Source organism: Triticum aestivum, chromosome 2A, assembly GCF_018294505.1.
Source record: "Triticum aestivum cultivar Chinese Spring chromosome 2A, IWGSC CS RefSeq v2.1, whole genome shotgun sequence".
Classification (NCBI taxonomy): domain Eukaryota; kingdom Viridiplantae; phylum Streptophyta; class Magnoliopsida; order Poales; family Poaceae; genus Triticum; species Triticum aestivum.
The window spans coordinates 218,939,219-218,965,863 of record NC_057797.1 but is presented as its reverse complement, the minus strand read 5'-3'; the positions used below and the strand labels follow the sequence as shown (position 1 = coordinate 218,965,863).

The window sequence follows — 26,645 nt, the reverse complement described above, 5'->3', positions numbered from 1 at the left end:
CAACCAAGTCAGTCTAGCCTGATCACTTGAAATGTTCTGAAATATGACTCTGTTTGCCTCATCTGCAAACAGTTGAGTTGCCATGAAGTACTCAACACTTGTTTCTTCTGCACCACATTGAACTGCCAACAGTTGACAATGAGTAATGGATTCCTTAGTGTTGTTTGCTTTCTTCTCTTTTGCCTTGTCCTTTGCTTCCTGCCTTTTGTTTGCATATTCAGTGATTCATGTCAGAAGTGTTCTCACTAGTCATAGTATTGATGAGCCCTGTCATTAGTTTTACCATTGGGTTCTTGTGTTTCTTGCCTGGGCTTGAAGCTGACTGTTCACCGCCGCTGCTTCCCCTCTTCCTGTTGGTGGTGCTCATTGGACTCTCCTCATTTCCATCATCGGCAACAACATCTTCTTCTTCATCTTCATCTATGGGCACATAAGCTGATGATCCATCAACTGCCACACCTTGAAATAGCTCTATTAGCATATCCAAATACTCAGGATTGCCACCCTTGAATTTTCTGACATCTGGTCTCTCCTGCAACATTAGTTAGATAATTAGGACAAGGCTAAATAATGTAACCAAGTGTGAGCAATTCAGATGTAATTTGCAGAATAATGTATGTACCTTAATTACATTTTTCCACCACTCATTCGATGCGGTTATAGCTCCATCTCCAGTTCGGCCACAACCAGTTTGCTGCCCCAACCACACCCAAGCAGTATAGTGGCTCTTGAGTATAGTTATGCAAGTTTTGAATTGCTTGGTAGTATGGAGGAGGCCAGCATGCTGATAATTTTTTTTCTTCATGTTATTGTAGGCTCTACTTGTCTAAGTACCATTCACACAGTGCCCATCCCTAGCTTCCTCACAGACGATGTTACAAAATACAGTAATATGCTCGTCTGTCCAATCAACCTTGGCAATGTTTTTCTAAACAAAAAATAACAAATACACAATTCAAACAAAAGTAGAATCAAGCTAGTACAAATTCTACACCAAGGTATACCATTGTACACACAATCAGCTAGCATATAAAGAAGATGAATTTGCACCATGTGACAGAAAACTAACTATGTATACCAATCAGAATTTTACCTCTCCAACAGCAAAATCCTCATCTTCATCTTCAAAGCCTTCATTCTCATCGACATCTTCTGAAGATGCAGTAGTTGACGACACACGTTGCTTCCCCGCAGCTTTTCCTCTACTGCCGGCCGATGAGGACCCATGGGCTCGACCTACACCGCGTCCGGTGACCTGCGACACGGTCCTCCCACGCCCTATCACGCCTCCCTCAACGGCAGCTGCGTCCGGGGCGATGAACGGACGCATGTGAGAGCCGCCTCGGCCTCCGATGTTCAGAGACCGTGCTCGGCCTCCTCCGCCCTAAGACACGGGCCTCCCACGACCAGGTCCAGTAGGAGGAAGACCATGGCCGGCGGACTGGTCGAAGAGGAGTTGCTGGAACGAGCCCAACTCCGGGAAGTCGCCGACGTTGTGGTTGAGATCTAAGAATCCCATTCCCCTCCTGTGATTTCCCCCGGCGGATGAGCCCTGGGATGCCTGATGATGCGCGTGGAACTGAGAGAAGGAGGGGATCCGGTCCTCCTCATCGTCGGCCATGGCGGCGGCGGTTTAGGGTACTGCAGCCGGCGGCGGCGATTGGAGCAGAGCGGGGATGCGGGGAAGGAGCGAAGCGAAGCGATAAGGTTAGGTGCGGGGCAGGGGGAATCGATGGAAAAGTCCCTATAAGTTCCTCCCTGAGAGTCTTTTTTGATAAGTCCCAAATCACCACTTTAAGTCCCTATAAATTCCTCCTATTTGGTTTAGATGAGACTTATAAGGACTTTTTTAAGTCCTTAATCTAATAAGTCCCTGGAAACAAACATGGTCTAAATTAACTTTCCTGCAGCAATGGACAAAAGAAAACTTGATTTCGTATTTTTCTTCGGCGGATTAGTGAACCGATTACTCGAGTAGCTTCGAGTCCGCCTGGGTCTGTCTTTACACTCGCTGCCGGGTGGCACCGCCCCCGCGGCCTCGCCCTCGCCCCGTGAACAAATGCCGCCGAGCACGCACCAACCACCGGATAAACCCGTCTCGATCCATCCACCAGTCTTTCATTTCTCTTTCTTCCTGTCAGTCGCACTCGCACTCGCACCGGGCGGTGTATATCTGGATCGCCCAATCCCCGCATCCTCCTCGCGTTGACGCACGCAGCCGCGGCTACCCCAGGACAAGTCAGTGAGTCCGCGTCAGAGCTTCTTCCTTGGCCGTGCTTTCCTTGATCCCGCTGCTCGTTTCGCTTGATTCTTCTTTCCTTGGCAATGCGCGCCCGGGGCCAGGAGAGCACCCCCATCGCCGGATCATCCCCCTCTTAATTTTCTCAGAGTTCTTCCCTCCTTGCCCTTGAGACGGACCATGGAATCGTCCGGAAGCTATCTTATCTGACGGGCTTGATTGATTGTAAAATGCTAGTAGTTTTAGGGCCTAATAAACAGTTCACTGATTGCTCTTTTGCCACTTGTATGGTGGTACGTACTTCATCGTAGAGCACAACAGGAAGACCAATCCATTCCTTTTCCCTGTACTAAGATGCAGCATCTTTAATCTCCATTGTAGTACTGTACTCGAATTTGACTAGTTATACAGACCCAAAGGCACCAGCATCGTCCGTTCGCTTGTTGTCGACTTGTGATATTCAGCTAGCTTTGTTTTGATGCCTCATTTTGTGCCCTTTCCCTACATGTTTCCTGCTCCCATTCCTTGATTCGAATCATCTGTAACCGGACCCTAACTCATTTTCTGTACTAAGCTGCAGCAGGTAGGACACTACTGAAGAAGGTGATGCTCACCGTCCACAGTTGCAGCAAAAAACAAATAGCATTGAGCGCAACAGCCTGCATACTGATGTTCTCCCTGCTCCTCTTCATTTTTTGTTCACTTCAGACCATACTCCTCAACAATAAACCTTTCGTCATCACCACTGCATCTTCTAGATCATTGCATGAGATCGACTCCAATTCAAAGCCTATTAACGGGTAAGTTCTGTTTTGTCTTCCTATAACCTCAGGAAAGTCTTCTTTTTTCAGTCTAGTCTAGTGTATGACTGTATGTGCAGCTGAATAAGTTGAAATAGGCTTCAAAAAATTTCATTGGAGGTTATTGCTAACCTGAGTGCCAGCAAGGTGGAAACTGGACAGCAGATGGAAGGCGGCACTCATAACATTACCAACGTGACTGAGAATGCGGCATCTGGATGGAGCATTGTGAAGGAGGAGCTGACATTTTCAGCTGGAAGTGCCCCTTTCAGTAGCTGCCATGCTTCCACCATTGTAGAGGTACTATATAGCTTTAGGATGCGACAAAGTTTGTAAAAGGAAATATCATAGTAAATACTTATAGGTGAAATTTCTCTTGCTAGATTGGGAAAGACAACTTTTTGGTGGCTTATTTTGGTGGATCCAAGGAAGGTGCTCCGGATGTCAAAATCTGGTTGCAGAGATACAGTGTGGGTTCAATCTATCCAGGACACTTCGATTTTTTTGTCTCTTAAATGAGATATCAGTTCTTCCTAAGAATCTTACATTTACATTTGTAGGATGGTCACTGGCATCCTCCAGAAGTTGCTGATGAACAAGATGGGGTGCCCATGTGGAATCCTGTACTATTTCAGCTCCCTTCTCATGAGCTGCTCCTCTTCTACAAGATTGGTCAGGAAGTTCAGAAGTAAGAACTTTATTTTCCTTCTTTGGCCTTTGATGTTGGATTGAACTGGCAAGAGAACCGCGGGATAGAGCAGTTAGATGAAGCCAAATGATATTTTTTTAATAGGATTGTATTCGGTGACTTCATGATAAACTCAACTTGTTCAGGTGGAGTGGTGCCATGAAAAGATCGCTGGATGGTGGCATATCCTGGTCAGAGAGAGAGCAGCTACCGCCTGGTATTCTTGGCCCTATTAAGAACAAGGCATGTCTAAATTTGTGGTTTTTTCTATCTTGCATAGTTCTCTATACCAGTATGCAGTGTGCACATTTAACAGCAGTTTTGCTATTGATCGTTAACAAGTCAGTAGTAGTTTACTGCTTTTGTGGCATTTGTCAGCATTTTTTTTAGAAAAGGAGGATGACCCCCGGCCTCTGCATCTGGGAGATGCATGCGGCCATTTTATTGATTATTCTCGAGGACCTTACAAAGTAGTACAACAATATGTCTGAATCCACCATCTTGGCAACCTATGCCGCTACTCCTATCCATATGATGAAGGGGTGCAAGCTGGGCCATATACCCAGTCCTCTCACCTAAGCCTAACATCTAAAGCTGGAAGCCCCGACCGAGCCACATACCGGGTCTGGGGCACAATCCAGTCCGACGCACTCACATGTGTCGTCGCCACCATCTTCCACTTGTCCATCTTCAGAGCAGATTGAGGTACCAACCTTGGCAGGTTCCTCCGCCATCGACGCCACCATGACGCCAAATGACGACCACCACCTATGCCAGTCCATCTCCAAGCCGAAGGAGCGCTACCACAAGATGAAGACCGGCGGTAGAATAGATGAAACGTTGCACACATTGCCGCCGCCAAACACCTCACACACACCGCAAAGCGCCCACCGTGCTTCCGGTAACCCGAGGCGACGCCTTCAAGAAGGAGCATGACGAGGGTACGACGCCGTCGCCCACAAGGGGAACTAGAGCTTTCGCCCAAAAGGAGAGCACAGTGAAAGATGGGAGAGGACCTCGACAAGGCCTCCAAGAAGGGAACCGACGCCCAACAAAGGCGCCGCCATTGTCGTGGCCTCCGCCGACGGCCAAGGGTTTCCCCCGGTCCCGCCCCCATCCCATCCACTCGGCCAAAGACCTGGTCAGAGGAGCGCACACAGCCGAAGAAGGCGTTCGACTTCATCGAAGCAGTCACGCCGGGTGACGGGGCACCCCGACCCACTGTAGTAGACGTCCACTGAGACCTCGCCGCCCGCGCGGCCGAAGTCGCGGACCACCAGCACCCACGGTCGTCGCTCGCAGAGGCAACGCCATCCACACCACCCGAGGCCGCCGCCCCCGCATCCACCCACCGCACACATCCCGTCGAACCATGGAGAAAGACCCATACCGCCGCCACCAGGGAGCACCACAGCGCAACCCAAGCCGGGCAGGACGAGGCAGGGCCACGCCGGCCAGATCCGGGCGGATCCGGCGAACCCTGGCTCACCAGCCGCTAGATCGGAGGAGCGCCCCGATCCAGGGCCGAGCCGGCCTGTTGATGGGCGGCGCCGAGGCCCCCGCACTGGATCGGGAGGGGGCGAGACGGTAGGAAGCGGGCGGCGGCGTCTTCTGATGCGGGGAGGGGGGTCTCCAGAGGCCGAGGCGGGAGGGCGGGGAAGCCCCGCCGCCGCCTACTGCCGCGCGGGCAAGCCCGGCGACGGCTGCCGGCGGCGGCGGGGGAGGAGGGAGAACGTATCCTGTGCACCAGGTCAATTGGTGCAACGGATGCACCAATGACACCATAGCCGTCGGATACATATCGGAGGGATGGAAGTAGGCTGAAGCATAGATTGGTGGAACATTTGCAGAGAAGACCTCATACTGTGTCAAAAACAATCCGCACTCCACTCTTTCCTCTCCCATCATTAAGTCAGTGTTATTTATTTCTTTCTCAAAACATAAATATCCTCATATATGTTGAATCGTACATCCGAATTTGGTTTGTCTTTGACTACCATTTTTGTTTTGACAAGATGTTTAAACAAGATCAATGCCAAATATTTTTTATATTTTTTTAATGTCGCTGTAACATTTATATTTTTTGTCCCTGCAAAAATAACATTTATATGTATTCTATTGAAACTTAGATGTACTTTATATGTTTTCAAACTCTGCCTCTCCCTCCACACGTCGATCCCATGTGCACATGCTTAAATTACATTTCAAGTTTAAGTTTTAAAATGCACACGACTAATAATTGGACAACATATTCAACATTGATCTTGTTTCAAAGATTTCATGAGCCGTGAAGACAAAGTTGACAATCAAAACAGATTCAAAAATCAGGCATTCGGTTCAAAGTATATAACCATTTTTGTGTATGGGCCAAAAAATTAAACACATAAATTTATTGATGGAAGAATGTGATGTGCAGTGTGGGTCAAATATAATAAACCATAAGGTTGCTTCCGTAAATATGGTATAGTCCAACATATGGCAAAATCTGGCACGTTGCATTTTTATCTAATGGCCCAAAACCTATTGGTGCACCTGGTGCACAGATTTGGCAGGTGCACAGGATACGTTCTCGGGGAGGAGGGGCGGTGGGGAACCGGCGGGCGACTAGGGTTGCGCCCCCGAGTCGCCCGAGAGCGGACGACGCGGGGGGAGGGGTACGGGCATTTGTCAGCATGACGCCATGTTTTATTGAGTAAATTGGTTCCTAATGACAACTTTTTCAATGTAGCCTTTCCTGCTTGAAGATGGTCGCCTGCTATGTGGGTCCTCGGTAGAAAGCTGGAACTCTTGGGGTGCATGGTTGGAGGTAACTACTATGTTCCAGTGTCTCATTTTTTATATAGAAAAAAAATATGCTCCAAGCTGTGACAATTAATATGGATCGGAGGGAGACTTACATCAAGCGTTTATCACATCCTGTATTGTGGTTCTAACGAGTCCTCTTAACAACTTATAGGTCACAAAAGATGGTGGCAGGACATGGCGGAAGCACGGTCCTATATACATAGAAGGTGAAACACTTGGGGTGATTCAGCCAGTTCCATACCAAACTGCCAATGGGACAATTCGGATGCTTTTGCGATCTTTTGAGACAATTGGCCGTGTCTGCCTGGCGGATTCTGCAGATGGAGGTGTGACATGGAGCTACGCGCACAAGACTGAGCTTCCTAATCCAAACTCTGGTTTGTTCTTAACCGTTTGGCTAAATTAGCCTTCTCCTTGCTTCACTACCCTTTTCTTGCGCTGGGAAATGTTTTACTAGTCTCCAGAGATCACGTCTGGTGGGAGCACATCAATAAATAGTTTATGTATAGTGTTTGATAATTCTCTGTTTTCTCCACTGGACTTTACACCTCAAGGGATCGATGGAGTTAAGATGAAGGATGGAAGAGTACTAGTTGCTTACAACACTTTCTCCAGGGGCACACTTAAGATTGCAGTCTCCACGGATGACGGTGATTCATGGAACGAGGTAATGACACTAGAGGACACCAAAGGTATGGAGTTCTCATATCCTGCGGTAATCCAGACCATGGATGAGCTCGTACATATTACATACACATACAACCGGACGCAGATTAAGGTAATTTCTGTCATGAAAAAACTGTAATCTTATTTTGTACTTAGCAACAGTACTTCAGTCAGTTGGTGCATTTTCTTAAGATTATATTTCAATTCTTTGCAGCATGTCGTTCTTCGACATAGTGAGACATGAAATTGTAAGTCTGTGACTACTGGGAGACTCATGGTAGCAATCCAAGGAACTTCAATTCATCCCCGCCTACTTGGTGTGACCATTGCATCAGTTTGTGTTTGCTCATAAAATAGTGCAACCGATAAATAATTTTACAGGCTGATCATAATAAATGTAATAGTATGAACAAGTGCATATGTGATTGGCGATTTAGCATAAGGCGTTCCTTATATGGCAGTTATTTCCCTTCATTCTTTGTTGTGTGAACCAAACTACATTGTTCTTTTCCCCCCTCGAACCATTGTTCTCTTGGTCATGTTTGTCACCGTGATGCAACTTCCAACGAACAAAGTGCTAACTGTTATCACGATAAAGCAGTTTCCATACAATGATATATTTGTTACTTTGTGAGAATCCCTGTGTATATCAATGGTGGGCACAACATGTGGATGATATGTTTGGTTGATGTTCTCGCGGCGGCCGGTGGCGCGTGGCGGTGTTCCGCCGGTGGCTGGCGCCTGCTGCCCGTGGGGCGGCGTCCCTCACGGCGGCGGGGTTGCCCCTGAACGGCGCTTGGTGGTGGCCACGTGGCGGCGCGCGGGTGGGCCGGATCTGGGCTTCCGGTCCGCGTCCTTGTCGTGGCAGCGCTTGCTGTTGCCCTCAGCCATGAGGCGTGGTTTGGGACGGGCCGAGCGCCGGTGGTGCTGGCCAGGATGCATGCTGGCAGCGCCCTACTTCAACTCGAGTCGTCTCGCTGGCCAATGGTGGTGGTTATCTTCTTCGTCAGAGATGGCCGGCCAGAGACTTGGTGGTCGGATCTCGAGATCCATCATCTAGTCCCGGCTGCGAGTTGGGGAGACATGGTTACCGGTGAAAACCGAGCCGTTGGCAGGCGATGGCGGCGTTCTACGCCGTTATCTTGATGGAGGCATCGTCGTGTAACTATTGTTGACCCACTCGTGCTGCTCTGGGAAAACCCTAGGATCTGGTGTTCCAGATCGGACGATGGCGGCACTGCAGTGTCGTTTCTCTCTTGGGAGCATCGTTTGTGGAGCAGCGCTGGAAGTCAGAGGCAGGAGGTGGAGCGGCTTCGTCTTGCACGGAGCTTCGATGGAGATGTTAAGTCATGCTTGGCCGACATGTGCTACGCTTTGTCATGCCTGGTCGGTAGGTGTGACGCCCCCGATTCAATCGTACACTAATCATGCACGCAAATGTGTACGATCAAGATCAGGGACTCACGGGAAGATATCGCAACACAACTCTACAAATAAAATAAGTCATACAAGCATCATAATACAAGCCAAGGGCCTCGAGGGCTCGAATACAAGTGCTCGATCATAGACGAGTCAGCGGAAGCAACAATATATGAGTACAGACATAAGTTAAACAAGTTTGCCTTAAGAAGGCTAGCACAAACTGGGATACAGATCGAAAGAGGCGCAGGCCTCCTGCCTGGGATCCTTCTAACAACTCCTGGTCGTCGTCAGCGGGCTGCACGTAGTAGTAGGCACCTCCGGTGTAGTAGGGGTCGTCGTCGATGGTGGCGTCTGGCTCCTGGACTCCAGCATCTGGTGCGACAACCAGAACGAAAGGAAAGGGGAAAAGGGGGAGAAAGCAACCGTGAGTACTCATCCAAAGTACTCGCAAGCAAGGAACTACACTACATATGCATGGGTATATGTGTAAGGAGGCCATATCAGTGGACTGAACTGCAGAATACCAGAATAAGAGGGGGATAGCTAATCCTGTCGAAGACTACGCTTCTGGTCACCTTCGTCTTGCAACAGGCAGAAGAGGGTAGGTCGAAGTCCTCCAAGTAGCATCTCCAAGTAACATCTCATAGCATAATCCTACCCGGCGATCCCCTCCTCATATCCCTGAGGTAGAAGCGACCGCCGGTTGTATCTGGCACTTGGAAGGGTGTGTTTTATTAAGTATCCGGTTCTAGTTGTCATAAGGTCAAGGTACAACTCCAAGTCGTCCTGTTACCGAAGATCACGGCTATTCGAATAGATTAAACTTCCCTGCAGGGGTGCACCACATAGCCCAACACGCTCGATCCCATTTGGCCGGACACACTTTCCTGGGTCATGCCCGGCCTCGGAAGATCAACACGTCGCAGCCCCACCTAGGCACAACAGAGAGGCCAGCACGCCGGTCTAAACCTAAGCGCGCAGGGGTCTGGGCCCATCGCCCTGAGCACACCTGCACGTTGCGTGGGCGGCCGAAAGCAGACCTAGCCTAGTGGCGTTCCAGTCCAATTCGGCGCGCGCCGCTCCGTCGCTGACGTCTGAAGTGCTTCGGCTGATACCACGACGTCGGGATACCCATAACTACTCCCACGTAGATGGTTAGTGCGTATAGGCTCGTAGCCAGACTCAGATCAAATACCAAGATCTCGTTAAGCGTGTTAAGTGTCCGCGAACGCCGAACAGGGCCAGGCCCACCTCTCTCCTAGGCGGTCTCAACCTGCCCTGTCGCTCCGCCACAAAGTAACAGTCGAGGGCCGTCGGGAACCCAGGCCCACCTCTACCGGGATGGAGCCACCTGTCCTTTCAGCCCCCTCGTCAGAATCACTTGCGGGTACTCAATGAGCTGACCCGACTTTAGTCACCATCTGTATAGTATGTATGTATGTATAGTATATACCCGTGATCACCTCCCAAGTGATCACGGCCCGATAGTATAGCAAGGCAGACTGACAAGAATGTAGGGCCAATGATGATAAACTAGCATCCTATACTAAGCATTTAGGATTGCGGGTAAGGTATCAATGACTGTAGCAACAATGACAGGCTATGCATCAGAATAGGATTAACGGAAAGCAGTAACATGCTACACTACTCTAATGCAAGCAGTATAGAGAAGAGTAGGCGATATCTGGTGATCAAGGGGGGGGGCTTGCCTGGTTGCTCTGGCAAGAGAGAGGGGTCGTCAACTCCGTAGTCGTACTGGGTAGCAGCGGTGTCGGTCTCGGTGTCTAGCGAGAGAAGAGGGGGAAGAAACAATAAATATAATGCAAACAAATGCAAGACGATGCATGACATGACAAAGCGTGGTGCTAGGTGTGCCCTAACGCGGTACGAGGTGGTACCGGTGAAGGGGGGAAACATTCGGGAAATTATCCCAGGTGTTTCGTGTTTTCGGGCAGAGGAGCCGGAGGGGAAAAGTTGCATGTTTGCTATGCTAGGGAGGTGTGGCGGACGAACGGGCTGCGTAACCGGAATCGTCTCGTCGTTCTGAGCAACTTTCATGTACAAAGTTTTTTCATCTGAGCTACGGTTTATTTTATATTAATTTTAAAAGATTAAAATCATTTTTAGCATTTATTTTAAATATTTTAATCCAACATTATCCAGAACAGTGCACGCTGACGTCAGCATGACGTCAGCAGTCAACAGAGGCATTGACTGGTCAACTGACGTGTGGGTCCCGTTTGTCATTGACTGTTTAGTCTAATTAATGTTTAACTAATCTAATTACTGTTTAATTAAACTAATTAGTTAATTAGGTTAATCTAATTATGATTAATTAACTTAATTAATTCCTTAATTAATTAATTAATTTAATTATTATTTAATTATTTAATTATTTTTATTAATATTTCTTTTAACGTTTCTGGGGCTAGGCCCCACTTGTCATACTCCAAGGGGCCCCAGTTGCCAGTGGCACATAGGCCACTGGAGCGGGCTTAACAGGCGCGGTCGGGGGCGCTCGCCCGAACCGGCACGGGCGAGGGGAAACACCGGGGCACCGGCGCCGGAGGTGGCCGCAGGGGGGGTGCGCGGGCGGGAGCGCTGGGGGCCAGCGCCGCTTGGTAGGGGCGGCACGAGCGGCCGGTGCAGGACGTGGGGCGCGCGCGGCCAACGGCCAGTGGCGACGCCAGGAGAGGGGCGAGGCCATGGCCGAGACGGCCGGAGCAGGGGAGTTAGTGGCGCAAGGCGGGGCCGGAGGCCACGGCGCCGGCCAGGCGGCCGGGACGGCAAGCTGCGGTGGCGGGGACGCACGGCGACGTGGTCGGGGGCAACAGGCGCGGGTCGGGCGAGCCCAGTGCGCAGCCGGAGCGCGGTGGTCGTGCGCGGGCGTCGGGACGGCCGAGGTGAGCGCGAGGGAGAGGGGGGGAGCTCACGGTGGGGGAGTAGGGACTAGGGCAGTGGGCTCGGGGCGGTCCGACGAGGTAGATCGACGACGGGGGCGAGGTGGCAGCGACGGCAAATGGCGTCGGGTCGACGACGAGGCGAGGCCGCGGCTTCACCTGGGCGCCGCGTGAGGGAGAGGAGGGGCGAGGAGTCCGGGAGGGGCGGCGCCGACGCCGGCTTGCATCGGGCGCAGGGGTGAGGCGGCGGGGCCGAGGCGGAGATGAGGAGGACGGCAGCGACGGAGGGGTGGCTCCGGGCGGCGGCGAGGTCCTCCTCCCTCGATCCCGATCTAGTCGGGGGAGAGGGGGATATTTTCGTGGGGGGGGGAGGAATCGTGGGGAGAGTGGGGAATGGGGTTAGGGTTTCTGGTAGTGGGGGGGGGGGTTATAGCCGGGGGTGGGCCGGCTGGGCTAGGTGGGTTGGCCCAGTTGGATGGCCAGCTGGGCCGAGGCCCAGTGAGGGGGGGGGGCTTTTAACTTCTTTTGTTTTCTTCTGTTTTTATTATTTTTCCCTTTTCTATTTTATTTATTTTAGTTAGCGAAACAGCTTTACAAAAATATAACCCCTACTCCTAAATTAGCATAACAACATAGGCCACCTACTCTAAAAAGTTTGGTGATTATATAAACTAGATTAACATTTGTTTAGTATTTAAAAACATTTAAAATAATTGTTTTGCTGCTGTTTTACCCATCTCATATTATTTAAACATTTTATGCATGTGTGGTTTTTCCCCCATAATTATCTATGCAATATTTGGTTCACTCCGAACATTTTAGTTTTAATATTTGAAAGCTTTTATTGTTTGCCTATTTTTCTTAATTTGAATTTGAATTGGTTTCGAACTAACTCGAGATTAGCAACTATAAACGAGGTGACGTGGCGTCATTAGCAGAGGGTCACTGTAGCTTAATTACCCGGGCGTCACAATTCTCCTCCACTACAAGAAATCTCGTCCCGAGATTTAGGAGCGGGAGTAAGGGGGAAGGGATTTGGTTACGAAATTCTAACGAATCTTCTCAGTCTTGGTTGCTCTTCTCGAAGAGGTCGACCCATTATATTGATGTCTTCCTTTCTCTGCTTCAGGTCATCATGATGAAGTCATCATCCTTTCTTCGGAAATTTCATCGTACTAACGAAAGATTAAGGGGGTATACCGAAGAATGGATCTCTGCAGGGTAGATTATCTGGTAGACAACAACGAGGAAGGTGGCGGAAAGTAACTCTCGAATTGAAATTTAAGACAATATCGAGAGCAAAGCAAGAAGGTGCAAAATAGAAGTTTCAAGCGCATAGGCAATCGTTCGTTGCCTGAAGCGAAGTGTGAAAGGGGTTCAAAGCAATGGGAATAAGTATTGCGTCTAATACCAAATTGATGATCTCATCAGAAGGTGGCTCGTGAATTACACACGAGGTCACGCGTGAGGAATAACTTTGGGAATAGGGGGTGTACAGGAGAGTCAGGTTTCAATCCTGTGGAACTGTGGGTTATGGGCCCACCATGTGGGTTAAAAGCGGGAAGGCGATAATACTTGCACGGTCAAGATAACAAGGTATGTCAGAGGATAGCCTGTGGGTTTTGTTGTCAACAATGTCGGTACCAAGGGCGAGGGACGAAGAGAACCATTTTCCTGCTCGTTGAACGAGGCGGACCAATAGGTAAAGTTCTCGTCCATCGGCGGTTACCGGAAGTCATCAACAATAGAAACAGGGTTACACCAGACAGGAAGGTACACCGCGGTGTTTACCTAAGCAGGGGATTACCACTGCTCGGTTAAGTTGTTTACAAGTAAGTTTGAACAAAACAACGGGAAGGAAAATGTGCTTAAACACGTATATCAGGGGTATATCCTTCCCAAGGGCAAGCAACGCATGATATTCATGACGGGATATAGTGTAGAAAACCCTTTAGGAAAGGGAAGAGAAATTTTCATGACATTACCCATTCAACAGAGTTTGGATAATTGGGCAGGAAACATTTAACATTGGGTTTCAAATGTTCTTGTTGAAAATTGGAGTACCATAGACATGCTTCGAGATAGCATTGACATGGTCTTCATGTGAAGATCAGACTCTGGAAACACGAAGGATCCATCAGGAATAACTTGTAGAATAAGTCTTACAATTTCCTCATGGGTGAATGGATAGCCTTGCTGAAAAGGAATGACATCATGTTACCGGGTCATCAAAGGATCAATATCATAACTCTTGGAAAGTTGTCCTAACCATCATATCTGACGGAGATTCAGGTATGATTGGTGTCAGGATACCTCAGGCTCAGGATGCCTGAGAAGAAAGGTGCAACACCAATTGACGGGATGACACTGTAAGATTCTCGGGAAATGAACTATGAAGTGACTTCCGTTAACAAGAGTTCATCATTAACCCAAGGAGAGGACAAGGAGGTGTCTGGTGAACTCAGCGGCAATTCACCGAGATTCCCAAAAGATGGATTTCCACCATTAAGTGAACAAGGAGATAACATTTGTCAGATCAAATGATATAAGGAAGTATGCTCGAGGAAAACATACACAATTAAACATTGGTTGAAAGGTGCGCCCGAAATATGGGTTGGGTTGCACGACCAATGTCAGAATGGTGATTCAATTAGCGAAGGACTTAGAATGAACTATCGCCCATTCACTTCAAAGCAATAGGGTTGCTAGAAGTTTTGAATTCACACGTCATAGCTCCATTGTCGGTATTCCGGTTGAAAACAATACGGGGACCAAGGAATGAACGAAGATGGCAAGTAGTATTATGATATCAAGAATTATTAAGAGGTGGTGAAATTCTCACCACATTCTTGACAAAAAGAGATGGTAATACTTCCGAGGTAAGGAAGATCAACTGCTGGGTAGCAGTGATCTCAAGGTTTACACAAAACACGAACAAGTTGTGTTGAACGAAAGGCAATAAAGTGGTCGATGAGAACAGGAATCATCGAGGGGCAAGGATGGTATTACCCATCATGAATTCAATTGAATTCCTGGAAGAGCTCCTAAGGTTGATGATGATCACGACACAATTGTCGAGAGATTTCATGCAGATGTAGTCAATCAGCGACGACATCAAGTCAAAGGAATGATGAAGCAAGAGGTTATTGGAACCACAGTTACAACACAAACTCGAACTCAAGCTTGTTGTTTAAGGTGAAAGGGTATGACGAGAAAAATCGACGTAAGGTTAGTTCATCGTCGAAAATTGGTGCTCCGAGAATAAGGACCAGGTAGCACCGTTAGAATCGTCATGACAATGATATAGCCAAACAGGCTAGGAATGGCGTGATCAGGTACAAACTCATACTTATAGAAGCTTACTGAAGAGTTGTTGAACCGTAGGGCGGACTCGGTTCAGTTATCGGTGTCTTTGAGTGTTCAATAACTCCGAGCCCATGAAAAATTGTAATCGGTGAGTATGTAGTACTTGATGAAGAACTCATAAGAAATTATGCAGTTCCAAGATAATCTCGAGATACCAGGTGGTAATACTCGACGACAGATCAAACTAGAAGTTGAACTGGGGTATTGCTCTATAGAAGACAAGTGCTTAAACTTGCACAGGACATGATATTTAAAGGAGAACATGGTCAGAACCACGATTGCAAAAAGGCCAGATCTCAGATATAAGATGAACTTATACCAAAGGAATAATTGATTTTAAAAGAAGCTTCGATGAGAGATGTACATCGTGTCCATGGGCATGAACGCAAAGTTCAAGGTCGACTCCCACTTCTCCAATGCACAACCTTTCATTCACTTCTCGCGCTCAATGAAGTTGTAGTTTTGAAATTTTATCTGGCAAAATACCAAAAGAGTACGACTCGTGAAAACTTTCGAGTTCACACATATTAAGGAAGGCATAGGTTCAACCCATCGGGGCATCTTAGAATCCTATACCAGAATTTTTTGAAGTAATTAACTCAAGCTCGAAGGCAGAGCATGGTTGAGAAAGCAGACGATACAATTTACCAAAGGCATTATGTATCCGAGAAAAAGGCTCACAAGTTTATTGAATATGAAGGGCGTTGTCAGATAAAATCCAACAAAGGAGCTGGTGGTCCACAAGGGATCTGACGTGAGCATCGGTACTCAACTAGAGGAAGCAGATTATAGAAACAACTGACTAACTCAATTGTCAAATGCAAAGGAATTATGTTTTTCAAATCAAGGGATCAGAAGCAATGCTCTGATTAGGGGTGGATAAGTTGAATAGCCGTAGGGTACAATCGAAGACAATTGGATTGGTTGAGAACCAATTCCAGTAAAAAGAATGGCAGCTCAGCCGGAAAAGTAATTTATAAGGATCAATGATGATTGCGTGTATTCGCAAACATATTGAGTCAACAGACTCAAAATGGTAATGACAAGGAATGTCAATATGACTACGAGACTTATGGGATTATCCATAATGCAAGCAAGCAAGAATTTCAAGAGCCAAAGGCTTCAAAGGATTTTCGGAAGATCGAATATTATTTTGAAGACTTTTGTGAAACTCATGAACAACTGGGGATGAGCGGATACTCGACAAGTGCGAGTAATTATCCATAGGGGTATTCAGGTGACAAGGAATTGCAAGACAGTAGGCACAAGATATTCTCGGATCAATAGAGAGAATTTCGGGGTATCTTGTAATAACAAGATCAACTGAGAATAAAAGTAAGAACGTCAAGTGTATGTATCTATCCATAGGGATATTTCGATGGTAGGGAATTGCAAAGGCAACGGGCACAAAGTCTCAAAAGAGTTTCGGCGAGTAACTTCGAAATCTTCTGGTGTAGCCGGCGATCACCTGGACTGAAGGGGCTCTCCGGGAGAAAGTATTTTCGAGAACCTAAAGTCAGATTTTAGTAAAAATCGTTTAACCCGAATAGAAGAGATGTTAGAGTCCCAGAGCATAGGTCGAGGAATAAAAGATCCTACTACCACCCAATGGCGACGTGGGCCCGTAAGGCACACAGCCAATGTTAGTAAAAGTCTTCAGTGACTAGACTCAACTTCGGCCAAGGAGTTGGAAAGGGGATTCCTACAGGCAGTCGGCTCTGATACCAACTTGTGACGCCCCCGATTCAATCGTACACTAATCATGCACGCAAATGTGTACGATCAAGATCAGGGACTCACGGGAAGATATCACAACACAACTCTACAAATAAAATAAGTCATACAAGCATCATAATACAAGCCAGGGGCCTCGAGGGCTCGAATACAAGTGCTCGATCATAGACGAGTCAGCGGAAGCAACAATATCTGAGTACAGACATAAGTTAAACAAGTTTGCCTTAAGAAGGCTAGCACAAACTGGGATACAGATTGAAAGAGGCGCAGGCCTCCTGCCTGGGATCCTCCTAACTACTCCTGGTCGTCGTCAGCGGGCTGCACGTAGTAGTAGGCACCTCCGGTGTAGTAGGGGTCGTCGTCGACGGTGGCGTCTGGCTCCTGGACTCCAGCATCTGGTTGCGACAACCAGAAGAAAGGAAAGGGGAAAAAGGGGGAGAAAGCAACCGTGAGTACTCATCCAAAGTACTCGCAAGCAAGGAACTACACTACATATGCATGGGTATATGTGTAAGGAGGCCATATCAGTGGACTGAACTGCAGAATGCCAGAATAAGAGGGGGATAGCTAATCCTGTCGAAGACTACGCTTCTGGTCACCTTCGTCTTGCAACAGGCAGAAGAGGGTAGGTCGAAGTCCTCCAAGTAGCATCTCCAAGTAACATCTCATAGCATAATCCTACCCGGCGATCCCCTCCTCATATCCCTGAGGTAGAGCGACCACCGGTTGTATCTGGCACTTGGAAGGGTGTGTTTTATTAAGTATCCGGTTCTAGTTGTCATAAGGTCAAGGTACAACTCCAAGTCGTCCTGTTACCGAAGATCACGGCTATTCGAATAGATTAACTTCCCTGCAGGGGTGCACCACATAGCCCAACACGCTCGATCCCATTTGGCCGGACACACTTTCCTGGGTCATGCCCGGCCTCGGAAGATCAACACGTCGCAGCCCCACCTAGGCACAACAGAGAGGCCAGCACGCCGGTCTAAACCTAAGCGCGCAGGGGTCTGGGCCCATCGCCCTGAGCACACCTGCACGTTGCGTGGGCGGCCGAAAGCAGACCTAGCCTAGTGGCGTTCCAGTCCAATTCGGCGCGCGCCGCTCCGTCGCTGACGTCTGAAGTGCTTCGGCTGATACCACGACGTCGGGATACCCATAACTACTCCCACGTAGATGGTTAGTGCGTATAGGCTCGTAGCCGACTCAGATCAAATACCAAGATCTCGTTAAGCGTGTTAAGTATCCGCGAACGCCGAACAGGGCCAGGCCCACCTGTCTCCTAGGTGGTCTCAACCTGCCCTGTCGCTCCGCCACAAAGTAACAGTCGAGGGCCGTCGGGAACCCAGGCCCACCTCTACCGGGATGGAGCCACCTGTCCTTTCAGCCCCCTCGTCAGAATCACTTGCGGGTACTCAATGAGCTGACCCGACTTTAGTCACCATCTGTATAGTATGTATGTATGTATAGTATATACCCGTGATCACCTCCCAAGTGATCACGGCCCGATAGTATAGCAAGGCAGACTGACAAGAATGTAGGGCCAATGATGATAAACTAGCATCCTATACTAAGCATTTAGGATTGCGGGTAAGGTATCAATGACTGTAGCAACAATGACAGGCTATGCATCAGAATAGGATTAACGGAAAGCAGTAACATGCTACACTACTCTAATGCAAGCAGTATAGAGAAGAGTAGGCGATATCTGGTGATCAAGGGGGGGGGGCTTGCCTGGTTGCTCTGGCAAGAGAGAGGGGTCGTCAACTCCGTAGTCGTACTGGGTAGCAGCGGTGTCGGTCTCGGTGTCTAGCGAGAGAAGAGGGGGAAGAAACAATAAATATAATGCAAACAAATGCAAGACGATGCATGACATGACAAAGCGTGGTGCTAGGTGTGCCCTAACGCGGTACGAGGTGGTACCGGTGAAGGGGGGAAACATCCGGGAAATTATCCCAGGTGTTTCGTGTTTTCGGGCAGAGGAGCCGGAGGGGAAAAGTTGCATGTTTGCTATGCTAGGGAGGTGTGGCGGACGAACGGGCTGCGTAACCGGAATCGTCTCGTCGTTCTGAGCAACTTTCATGTACAAAGTTTTTTCATCTGAGCTACGGTTTATTTTATATTAATTTTAAAAGATTAAAATCATTTTTAGCATTTATTTTAAATATTTTAATCCAACATTATCCAGAACAGTGCGCGCTGACGTCAGCATGACGTCAGCAGTCAACAGAGGCGTTGACTGGTCAACTGACGTGTGGGTCCCGTTTGTCATTGACTGTTTAGTCTAATTAATGTTTAACTAATCTAATTACTGTTTAATTAAACTAATTAGTTAATTAGGTTAATCTAATTATGATTAATTAACTTAATTAATTCCTTAATTAATTAATTAATTTAATTATTATTTAATTATTTAATTATTTTTATTAATATTTCTTTTAACGTTTCTGGGGCTGGGCCCCACTTGTCATACTCCAAGGGGCCCCAGTTGCCAGTGGCACATAGGCCACTGGAGCGGGCTTAACAGGCGCGGTCGGGGGCGCTCGCCCGAACCGGCACGGGCGAGGGGAAACACCGGGGCACCGGCGCCGGAGGTGGCCGCAGGGGGGGTGCGCGGGCGGGAGCGCTGGGGGCCAGCGCCGCTTGGTAGGGGCGGCACGAGCGGCCGGTGCAGGACGTGGGGCGCGCGCGGCCAACGGCCAGTGGCGACGCCAGGAGAGGGGCGAGGCCATGGCCGAGACGGCCGGAGCAGGGGAGTTAGTGGCGCAAGGCGGGGCCGGAGGCCACGGCGCCGGCCAGGCGGCCGGGACGGCAAGCTGCGGTGGCGGGGACGCACGGCGACGTGGTCGGGGGCAACAGGCGCGGGTCGGGCGAGCCCAGTGCGCAGCCGGAGCGCGGTGGTCGTGCGCGGGCGTCGGGACGGCCGAGGTGAGCGCGAGGGAGAGGGGGGAGCTCACGGTGGGGGAGTAGGGACTAGGGCAGTGGGCTCGGGGCGGTCCGACGAGGTAGATCGACGACGGGGGCGAGGTGGCAGCGACGGCAAATGGCGTCGGGTCGACGACGAGGCGAGGCCGCGGCTTCACCTGGGCGCCGCGTGAGGGAGAGGAGGGGCGAGGAGTCCGGGAGGGGCGGCGCCGACGCCGGCTTGCATCGGGCGCAGGGGTGAGGCGGCGGGGCCGAGGCGGAGATGAGGAGGACGGCAGCGACGGAGGGGTGGCTCCGGGCGGCGGCGAGGTCCTCCTCCCTCGATCCCGATCTAGTCGGGGGAGAGGGGGATATTTTCGTGGGGGGGGGGGAGGAATCGTGGGGAGAGTGGGGAATGGGGTTAGGGTTTCTGGTAGTGGGGGGGGGGGGGTTATAGCCGGGGGTGGGCCGGCTGGGCTAGGTGGGTTGGCCCAGTTGGATGGCCAGCTGGGCCGAGGCCCAGTGAGGGGGGGGGGCTTTTAACTTCTTTTGTTTTCTTCTGTTTTTATTATTTTTCCCTTTTCTATTTTATTTATTTTAGTTAGCGAAACAGCTTTACAAAAATATAACCCCTACTCCTAAATTAGCATAACAACATAGGCCACCTACTCTAAAAAGTTTGGTGATTATATAAACTAGATTAACATTTGTTTAGTATTTAAAAACATTTAAAATAATTGTTTTGCTGCTGTTTTACCCATCTCATATTATTTAAACATTTTATGCATGTGTGATTTTTCCCCCATAATTATCTATGCAATATTTGGTTCACTCCGAACATTTTAGTTTTAATATTTGAAAGCTTTTATTGTTTGCCTATTTTTCTTAATTTGAATTTGAATTGGTTTCGAACTAACTCGAGATTAGCAACTATAAACGAGGTGACGTGGCGTCATTAGCAGAGGGTCACTGTAGCTTAATTACCCGGGCGTCACAGTAGGTGCTACACATGACAGATTTTCCAAAGACTTCAAGTTGTGTCGGCTGGTGGTACTTGGCAGCATGATGCCGAGGTGCATCAGTGGTGATCGTGACGTGCACAGCTGTTTGCACGCAGGGAGGAGGTGCCGTTGGGCGTCGTGGTGACGTCGACGATAGCTAGGCCGAGCAAGGTTGATGCATCAGTACAGTTCTAAAGATGGAGAGGTGGCCGTTGGCGGTGGCCGCCTCTGAGAGCACGCCGGACCGGCGAGACCCATGCCCGGCAGGCGTCCTGGATGGGTCTTCAGGTCTTAGATGTTAGGTTTGGCTTCGATATCTGTTTGGTATTAGGCCCAGACTATCTGCGCCCCTTCATCAACTGGATAGGTGTAGCGACAGTTTGTTGCTTAGACGGCAGCTTTAGTCTTACTGTAATATTACTTTGTAAGGTCTTATGAGAATAATTAATAAAGTGGTCGTATGCATGGTCCAGATGCAGAGATCGGGGGTCATCCTCCTTTTCTAAAAATAAAAAATTTAGGATTATATGTACAGTATGACATTGAACTATTTGGGAGGATCTGATGTTTATTTTGTCTATTTTATTGTGCAAGTTTTGTTTGAATCTTACTTTAAAATTATGAATTGAAATATTGTTGAATTATGTGTGGTTCAAACATAAAATTTAATTATTATTCTCTCTTTTCAATGTGGATTTTTTTTTCTGAAAAGTCAAAACTGATCTATGTTTGACTAAGTTTATTAAAAAATGTTCATATCCAAAAATACCAAATCAGTATCCATAGATTCATCATAAAATATATTTTTATAATTTATTTATCTGTATTATACATGTTGCCACTTTTTCTATAAATTTGTTCAAACATATAATTGTTTGATTTTTTTTAAATATACCTTATATTTTGGAACAGAGAGACTATGATGTGAAATTGGAGGTGAAATAAAGTTCACATGCACAAAGAGAAAATATTTATATGAAGAGCAATTTAGTGAGTTTAAGGAAATAGTGCGCAATAAAAATGTTGAGATGATTTTAGAGGGCTCTATAACCATTATAGATGTTGCCTTGTTAGAAAGTCTATTAGAGTTGCTATTAACCTTGAGAACATTTCGGTTTCTGTTTATTAGAGGCACAAGTGAAATAGTTCTAAGAAAATCAAGGAATACATTTGGGTTAAGTTCTAAGGAAATCAAGGAATATATTTGGGTTAATCAAGGATGAGGTTGTATTGTTTTCAATTTGTTGAGCATGTGCGTATGAGAGACCATGGATGGGCTCGGCTCCTAACTCAGGGGCGGGAGCATGGTGCCCGGCCCAAATTCAAATCATGTGGGTGGAATTTGCTTTGCAGATCGAATTTGAAGTGTCACACCTTCGTTCTGTGTACGCCCAAGTTCAAGCAAGCGGAGCACGAAGGGAAAGAAGACGACGAAGAGGGCCAAGAAATCAGCGGAGGTTTCCATGAGTGAAAATCTTGATGAAATGATCAATGCAAGGAAAAAGTTGGCGGCTCAGGCTATGCAAACAAGGTTGGAGCTGGCAGTTCAGAAGCAACATGAGAAGTTAACAAGGTGGCGGGCGGTCAAGAAGAATGAGGAGAGAAAGTTTAAGAAACGAGATAAATATGAGGAGCTGGCTTGCGGCCATGGGCACGGAGCCTCTGCAAGGCTGGCTTTGAGGAGCATAGGCCTTTTGAGGAGGACATGTTTGAGGTAGAAGAGTCATAGGGAGGAAGCAATGATCATGCTTATGGCCCCAACTTGGATGGATGACAAGGCAAGAGCCCATGGGAGATCGGGTGGGCAAAGATGTTGCCTTTCAGGATAATGTGGGGGCAACGAACACTTTGATGAGGGAGTGATAGTACAATGGCATTGTGTCATTGTGTTGCACTCTAGCACTGTGGGTGATACGTTTGGTTGATGTTCTATTTGGATGATGTGTTCAATTTGATGATGAACTATTTGGGATGATTTAAGGTGTATTTGGTCTATTTGTGGGTTGAATGTTAAATTATGTGTGGTTCAAACCAAAAAACTTTGAATTTGAAATTGGAGTTTAAATGGAGTACATGCGTAGAAAACATAGAAAGAGAAAAATAAGAGAAAAACAATAGATATAGAGGAGTCTAGTGAGTTTGACAAAATAATGCACTCTAAAAGTAGTGAAATGGTTTTAAAGGCTTAAGAGCATTGAAATGATTTTAAGGGCTTCTATAATCATTGAACAATAGATAGTATATTACAGTTGTTTCCCCTCGAAACGATTTGTGGAGCTCTGTTTAGAGCCACAGCCGGCGTCATTGTAAGAAAACCATAGGATTTGTTTGAGTTACGGTGTGTTTGGCTTGAAAAATCAGGATGAAGTTGTATTGCTTTTCAATTTAATGAGGTGTTTTGGCACATCGATTAAAAAAAGAAATCCCACAAGTCACAAATAAATGTGCATTTCATCAGTCAATTTCACGGGAATATTAGGTGCTACCGCACCTTGTGTGCTCCCATGATATTATTTTACAAAAATCATATTTACACGTTCTAAAAAAATCTGAACAAATTTGTGAGCGTTCACAAGACATGTTTCTACAATCTGTAAATAGTTCAAATAAAAATTTAAATGAACATAAAAAGACAAATTCAATATGAATAGTGCCACAAAAAGCCAAAAGCCGAAACGACACCATTCACACTCAAATTTATTTTTTTATGCGTATTTTGAATTTTAACTTAAAAATTTACAGAGAGTAGACACATGTTTGTCAGCACTCACAGATTCTTTTAGAATTTTTTTAAACTTGTATATATATTTTTTAATCATACTGTATCATGGTAGCACTAGTAACACTTGATATCTACCCTCAATTGCACGAAAAGTGCCTGCAGCTCCCGGTCCCCATTGCTCTTGGTATTTGAAAATTTAGAAAAAAACACTCTTTTCTTGCTAAAAAAATCTTAAATCAAATACGTGAATACATACACACATTCCTAAGGCCTAGTAAAAATCTGAAAAAGAAATGCTTTGTATTTTGAGAAATATAAAAAAGAGAAATTTCTGGCATACATGGGATCCATTTTCTCCTATATACTATCAGAATTTTTTTTCCTATAGCTCAAAACAAAACGAGCTTTCTACCAAAACTTTTCATGGGTATTCGGAATGTGTATATGTATCCCCAGAAAAATTTCAGATTTTTTTGAAACTTCAAAAACACAAATTTCGAAATGTTTAAATATAGGGAGCAGTGGAGCTCGGGTGCTGCAATCCCTCTCTCTCAATTGCACCGCTACTTGGTGGGCGATCCAAGGTAGTCACATGGGATTCTGGAAAGCCGCTGGGCCGACAGACCGGGTAGCCGCCCCCCAAGGCGGACCGCGGCAAGCTGCTCGCCAGGTGCGTCGACCGGGCGCCGCCACGAGACCGGCGCCGGACCACGGCAAGCTGCTCGCCAGGTGCGTCGACCTGGCGCCGCCACGAGACCGGTCCGCCGCGTTGCGTGTCGCGCGCGCCGTGGCTGGCTGGACACTCGAAACCCCCTCGCCGCTTACCTGCACGAGTTTAAAATGGAGCCCGCCCATGAACTCGATCTCCTTACTCGATGCCCTGCAAAGCAAAGATGGCCTCTGTACAGGTGCAACGGAAGGTTTGCCTTGGCGCTGATCCCTGCTTGAACGGCTCCGCCAAATGCCTACATCTACATGCCATGTCGACAAGATTTGCGTGCGCACTTTGCTCATTGATGGTGCTCTCGTCCCTATGTATGTCTCTAGGTTGGAAACCAAGACGACGGCCTCCATGGCGCCGAGCAGGAGGCGGTGCGCGCCACGGGGAGAGGCAAGAGCAAGGCGTCGGCGCGGAAGGTAACCTACGGCTTCCACCTGGTGGAGGGCAAGATGCCGCACGGCATGGAGGACCGCCACGTGGCCGAGTTCCGGCGCCTGGACGACGGCAACGAGGTGGGCCTCTTCGGCGTCTTCGACGGCCACTCGGGCGCCGACGTCGCCACCTACCTCCGGAACCACCTCTTCGACAACATCCTCGGCGAGCCAGACTTCTGGGAGGACACCATGGGGGCGATACGGCGCGCCTACCACCGCACCGACAGGAAGGTGCTCAAGAAGAAGAAGGTGACCGCCGACGGCGAGGAGATAGTAAGGCCACGCCGCGGCGGGTCCACGGCGGTGACGGTCATCCTCCTCAACGGGGAGACCCTGGTGGTGGCAAACGTGGGGGACTCCCGCGCCGTCGTGTGCGAGAGCGGCAGGGCGAGGCAGCTCTCCGTGGACCACGAGCCGCTTCGGGAGCGCGACGCCATCGAGAGCAGGGGAGGCTTCGTTACCGAGATGCATGGTATGGTACCGTGAGACTCAAAATTTTGTACCATGAAAATGGTGATGATGTTGCTTATGCGTGCATGTATGAATGAATTGATCAGGGGACGTGCCTCGCGTGGACGCGTCGCTGGCGATGTCGCGGGCGTTCGGTGACCGGAAACTCAAGGAGCACATCAGCTCCGACCCGGACGTGGCCATCGAGCACGTCGGGGACGATACGGAGTTCGTCGTCGTCGCCAGCGACGGGCTCTGGAAGGTGATGTCCAACCAGGAGGTGGTGGACGAGGTGAGGAGCACGCGCGACGCCCGGAAGGCGGCGGTGAAGCTCGTGGATGCGGCTGTGGACCGGGGTAGCAAGGACGACATCGCTTGCGTTGTCGTGCGCATCCATTGACCTGCAACGATGATATACGATCATGTGTTTGTTCTGTGGTGCGTAGAACCAGTTTGTAGAAGGGAGGTGAGCTGAAGTGTTTGCTGTGAACTTACAGAAAGGAAATGCACTGGACTGTTTGATGTCAAATTCTTGCTGAAGTTCAAATTCCAGTAGCCTACACAGCACTTTTGTGAAATTCCTTCAGCTCTTAAGAAAAACCTCTTAAATACGTAACTTCATACGAAGTTTCAAATCTCGTTTGTTGCTGGGCCTAAGGCCTCCTTTGCTTTGGTGGGTATAGCACACATGCTCGTGCGTTGCAACGAGAGAGATTTCTTACGAGAAGCATCAGGAGAGATAATTGATGTGTCCATTAAAACGGTCTCCACACTATAGTGGAACGATACAGTGAAGAGCTGTGGTGTTCTCGCAGGTCATGTTTGGCCCGACAGATCTTTAGGGCATCTCCAGCAGTTTGGCCCCAAGGGCATGAAAAAGCGTCGCTTGGGGGCGAGCCGATGTTATTTTCGGTGTGGGGGCGAGCACGTTCCCAGCCGCCGCCCCAGAGACGCCCTCACAGTTCGTCCAAATTTAAACAAATACGGCCAAATTTGAACAAACACGAGCAAATTTAGACGAAATTTAGGCGTTTTTTACACAAATAAAAGGGACGAAAAATACCTAAACTACGGCTGATGCTTCTCCTCCTTGACACGGCAGTTGCTCGACCCCTCGCCTCGGTACGCTGCTTCACTCGAGCGGCGGGTCGTTGCCGCCCTCGACGTGTGCGAGGACGCCGCTGAGCGTGCGGTCAGGGACGCCCCACCACAGGCGGCGGCCCTCGCTGTTGTTGCGGCCGCGCGGCATCGGCGCGTTGTTGGTGGAGACAAGCCGCTCCTCCTGCCGGCGTTCGAAGTACGGCGCCCACGCCGCGTGGTTATCAGCGGCGTACTCTAGGAGCGCCTGCTTCGCGGCTGTCAGGGACGCCCGCGCACGCTCGATCTCGGCGTGGAAATAGGGCGTCTCAGGGACGGGCAGAGGAGGGCAGGGACCCCGCCGATGCTGAGCCTTCACCGCGACGGAGCGCGTACGTCGGGTGACGCGGGGTAGTTGGCCTCGTGGAGGAGGTAGGCCTCCCGCTCATGCAGCGAGCGGCGGCGGAAACCGTTGGTCACCGTCGCGTCGCCGGGGTACCTCGCGCTCATGGTTGCCGGGGGAAGAGAGGGGGGCTCGAACGACGGAGAGAGGGGAGGAAGTGCGGTAGCGAGGAGGGGGGGACTGCCGATGGATGGGTGCCTCACCGGCGCGGCCAGGGACGGCTTTTATAGCGGCTCGGGGGCGGCCGCGTGCGAACGCGTGGCGGAAGGCGGGGCGGCATCGTCGCACTTTGCCGCCCGTGAATCAATGGCAGGCT

At 48.8% G+C, this 26,645-nt stretch overlaps 2 protein-coding genes across 14 annotated transcripts; both read left to right on the top strand.

Annotated features, from left to right (window-relative positions):
- The first annotated feature begins 2,040 nt into the window (after nt 1-2,040).
- LOC123188431 (uncharacterized) lies at nt 2,041-7,672 on the top strand. Of its 13 annotated transcripts, none has more exons than XM_044600549.1 (12): nt 2,134-2,238; nt 2,820-2,842; nt 2,948-3,039; nt 3,120-3,339; nt 3,423-3,509; nt 3,600-3,727; nt 3,874-3,970; nt 6,271-6,381; nt 6,456-6,533; nt 6,684-6,909; nt 7,087-7,310; nt 7,413-7,672. In XM_044600549.1, exons 4-12 carry the CDS (start codon nt 3,205-3,207, stop codon nt 7,440-7,442), a joined length of 1,116 nt encoding a protein of 371 aa, XP_044456484.1. In that variant the 5' UTR covers nt 2,134-2,238; nt 2,820-2,842; nt 2,948-3,039; nt 3,120-3,204; the 3' UTR covers nt 7,443-7,672. The 13 variants fall into 13 exon arrangements, with proteins under 13 accessions (XP_044456472.1, XP_044456475.1, XP_044456477.1 ...); XM_044600548.1 differs by having other exon boundaries at nt 2,137-2,242; XM_044600537.1 differs by having other exon boundaries at nt 2,041-2,242; nt 2,823-3,039; nt 3,138-3,339.
- A 16,360-nt stretch (nt 7,673-24,032) lies between these two features.
- LOC123185196 (probable protein phosphatase 2C 58) lies at nt 24,033-25,396 on the top strand. The gene is made up of 3 exons (XM_044597170.1): nt 24,033-24,164; nt 24,292-24,871; nt 24,957-25,396. Exons 1-3 carry the CDS (start codon nt 24,120-24,122, stop codon nt 25,247-25,249), a joined length of 918 nt encoding a protein of 305 aa, XP_044453105.1. The 5' UTR covers nt 24,033-24,119; the 3' UTR covers nt 25,250-25,396.
- Nucleotides 25,397-26,645: the final 1,249 nt, after the last annotated feature.

Coding starts and splice junctions, on each gene's coding strand:
- LOC123188431 (XM_044600537.1), top strand. CDS start 2,846: ATGCTCACCGTCCACAGTTGCAGCAAAAAACAAATAGCATTGAGCGCA. Junction 3,971..6,270: donor TTGGCCCTATTAAGAACAAG/GCATGTCTAAAT, acceptor CCTGGTGCACAG/ATTTGGCAGGTGCACAGGAT. Junction 6,910..7,086: donor GCTTCCTAATCCAAACTCTG/GTTTGTTCTTAA, acceptor TTACACCTCAAG/GGATCGATGGAGTTAAGATG.
- LOC123185196 (XM_044597170.1), top strand. CDS start 24,120: ATGCCCTGCAAAGCAAAGATGGCCTCTGTACAGGTGCAACGGAAG. Junction 24,165..24,291: donor CTGTACAGGTGCAACGGAAG/GTTTGCCTTGGC, acceptor GTATGTCTCTAG/GTTGGAAACCAAGACGACGG. Junction 24,872..24,956: donor CTTCGTTACCGAGATGCATG/GTATGGTACCGT, acceptor TGAATTGATCAG/GGGACGTGCCTCGCGTGGAC.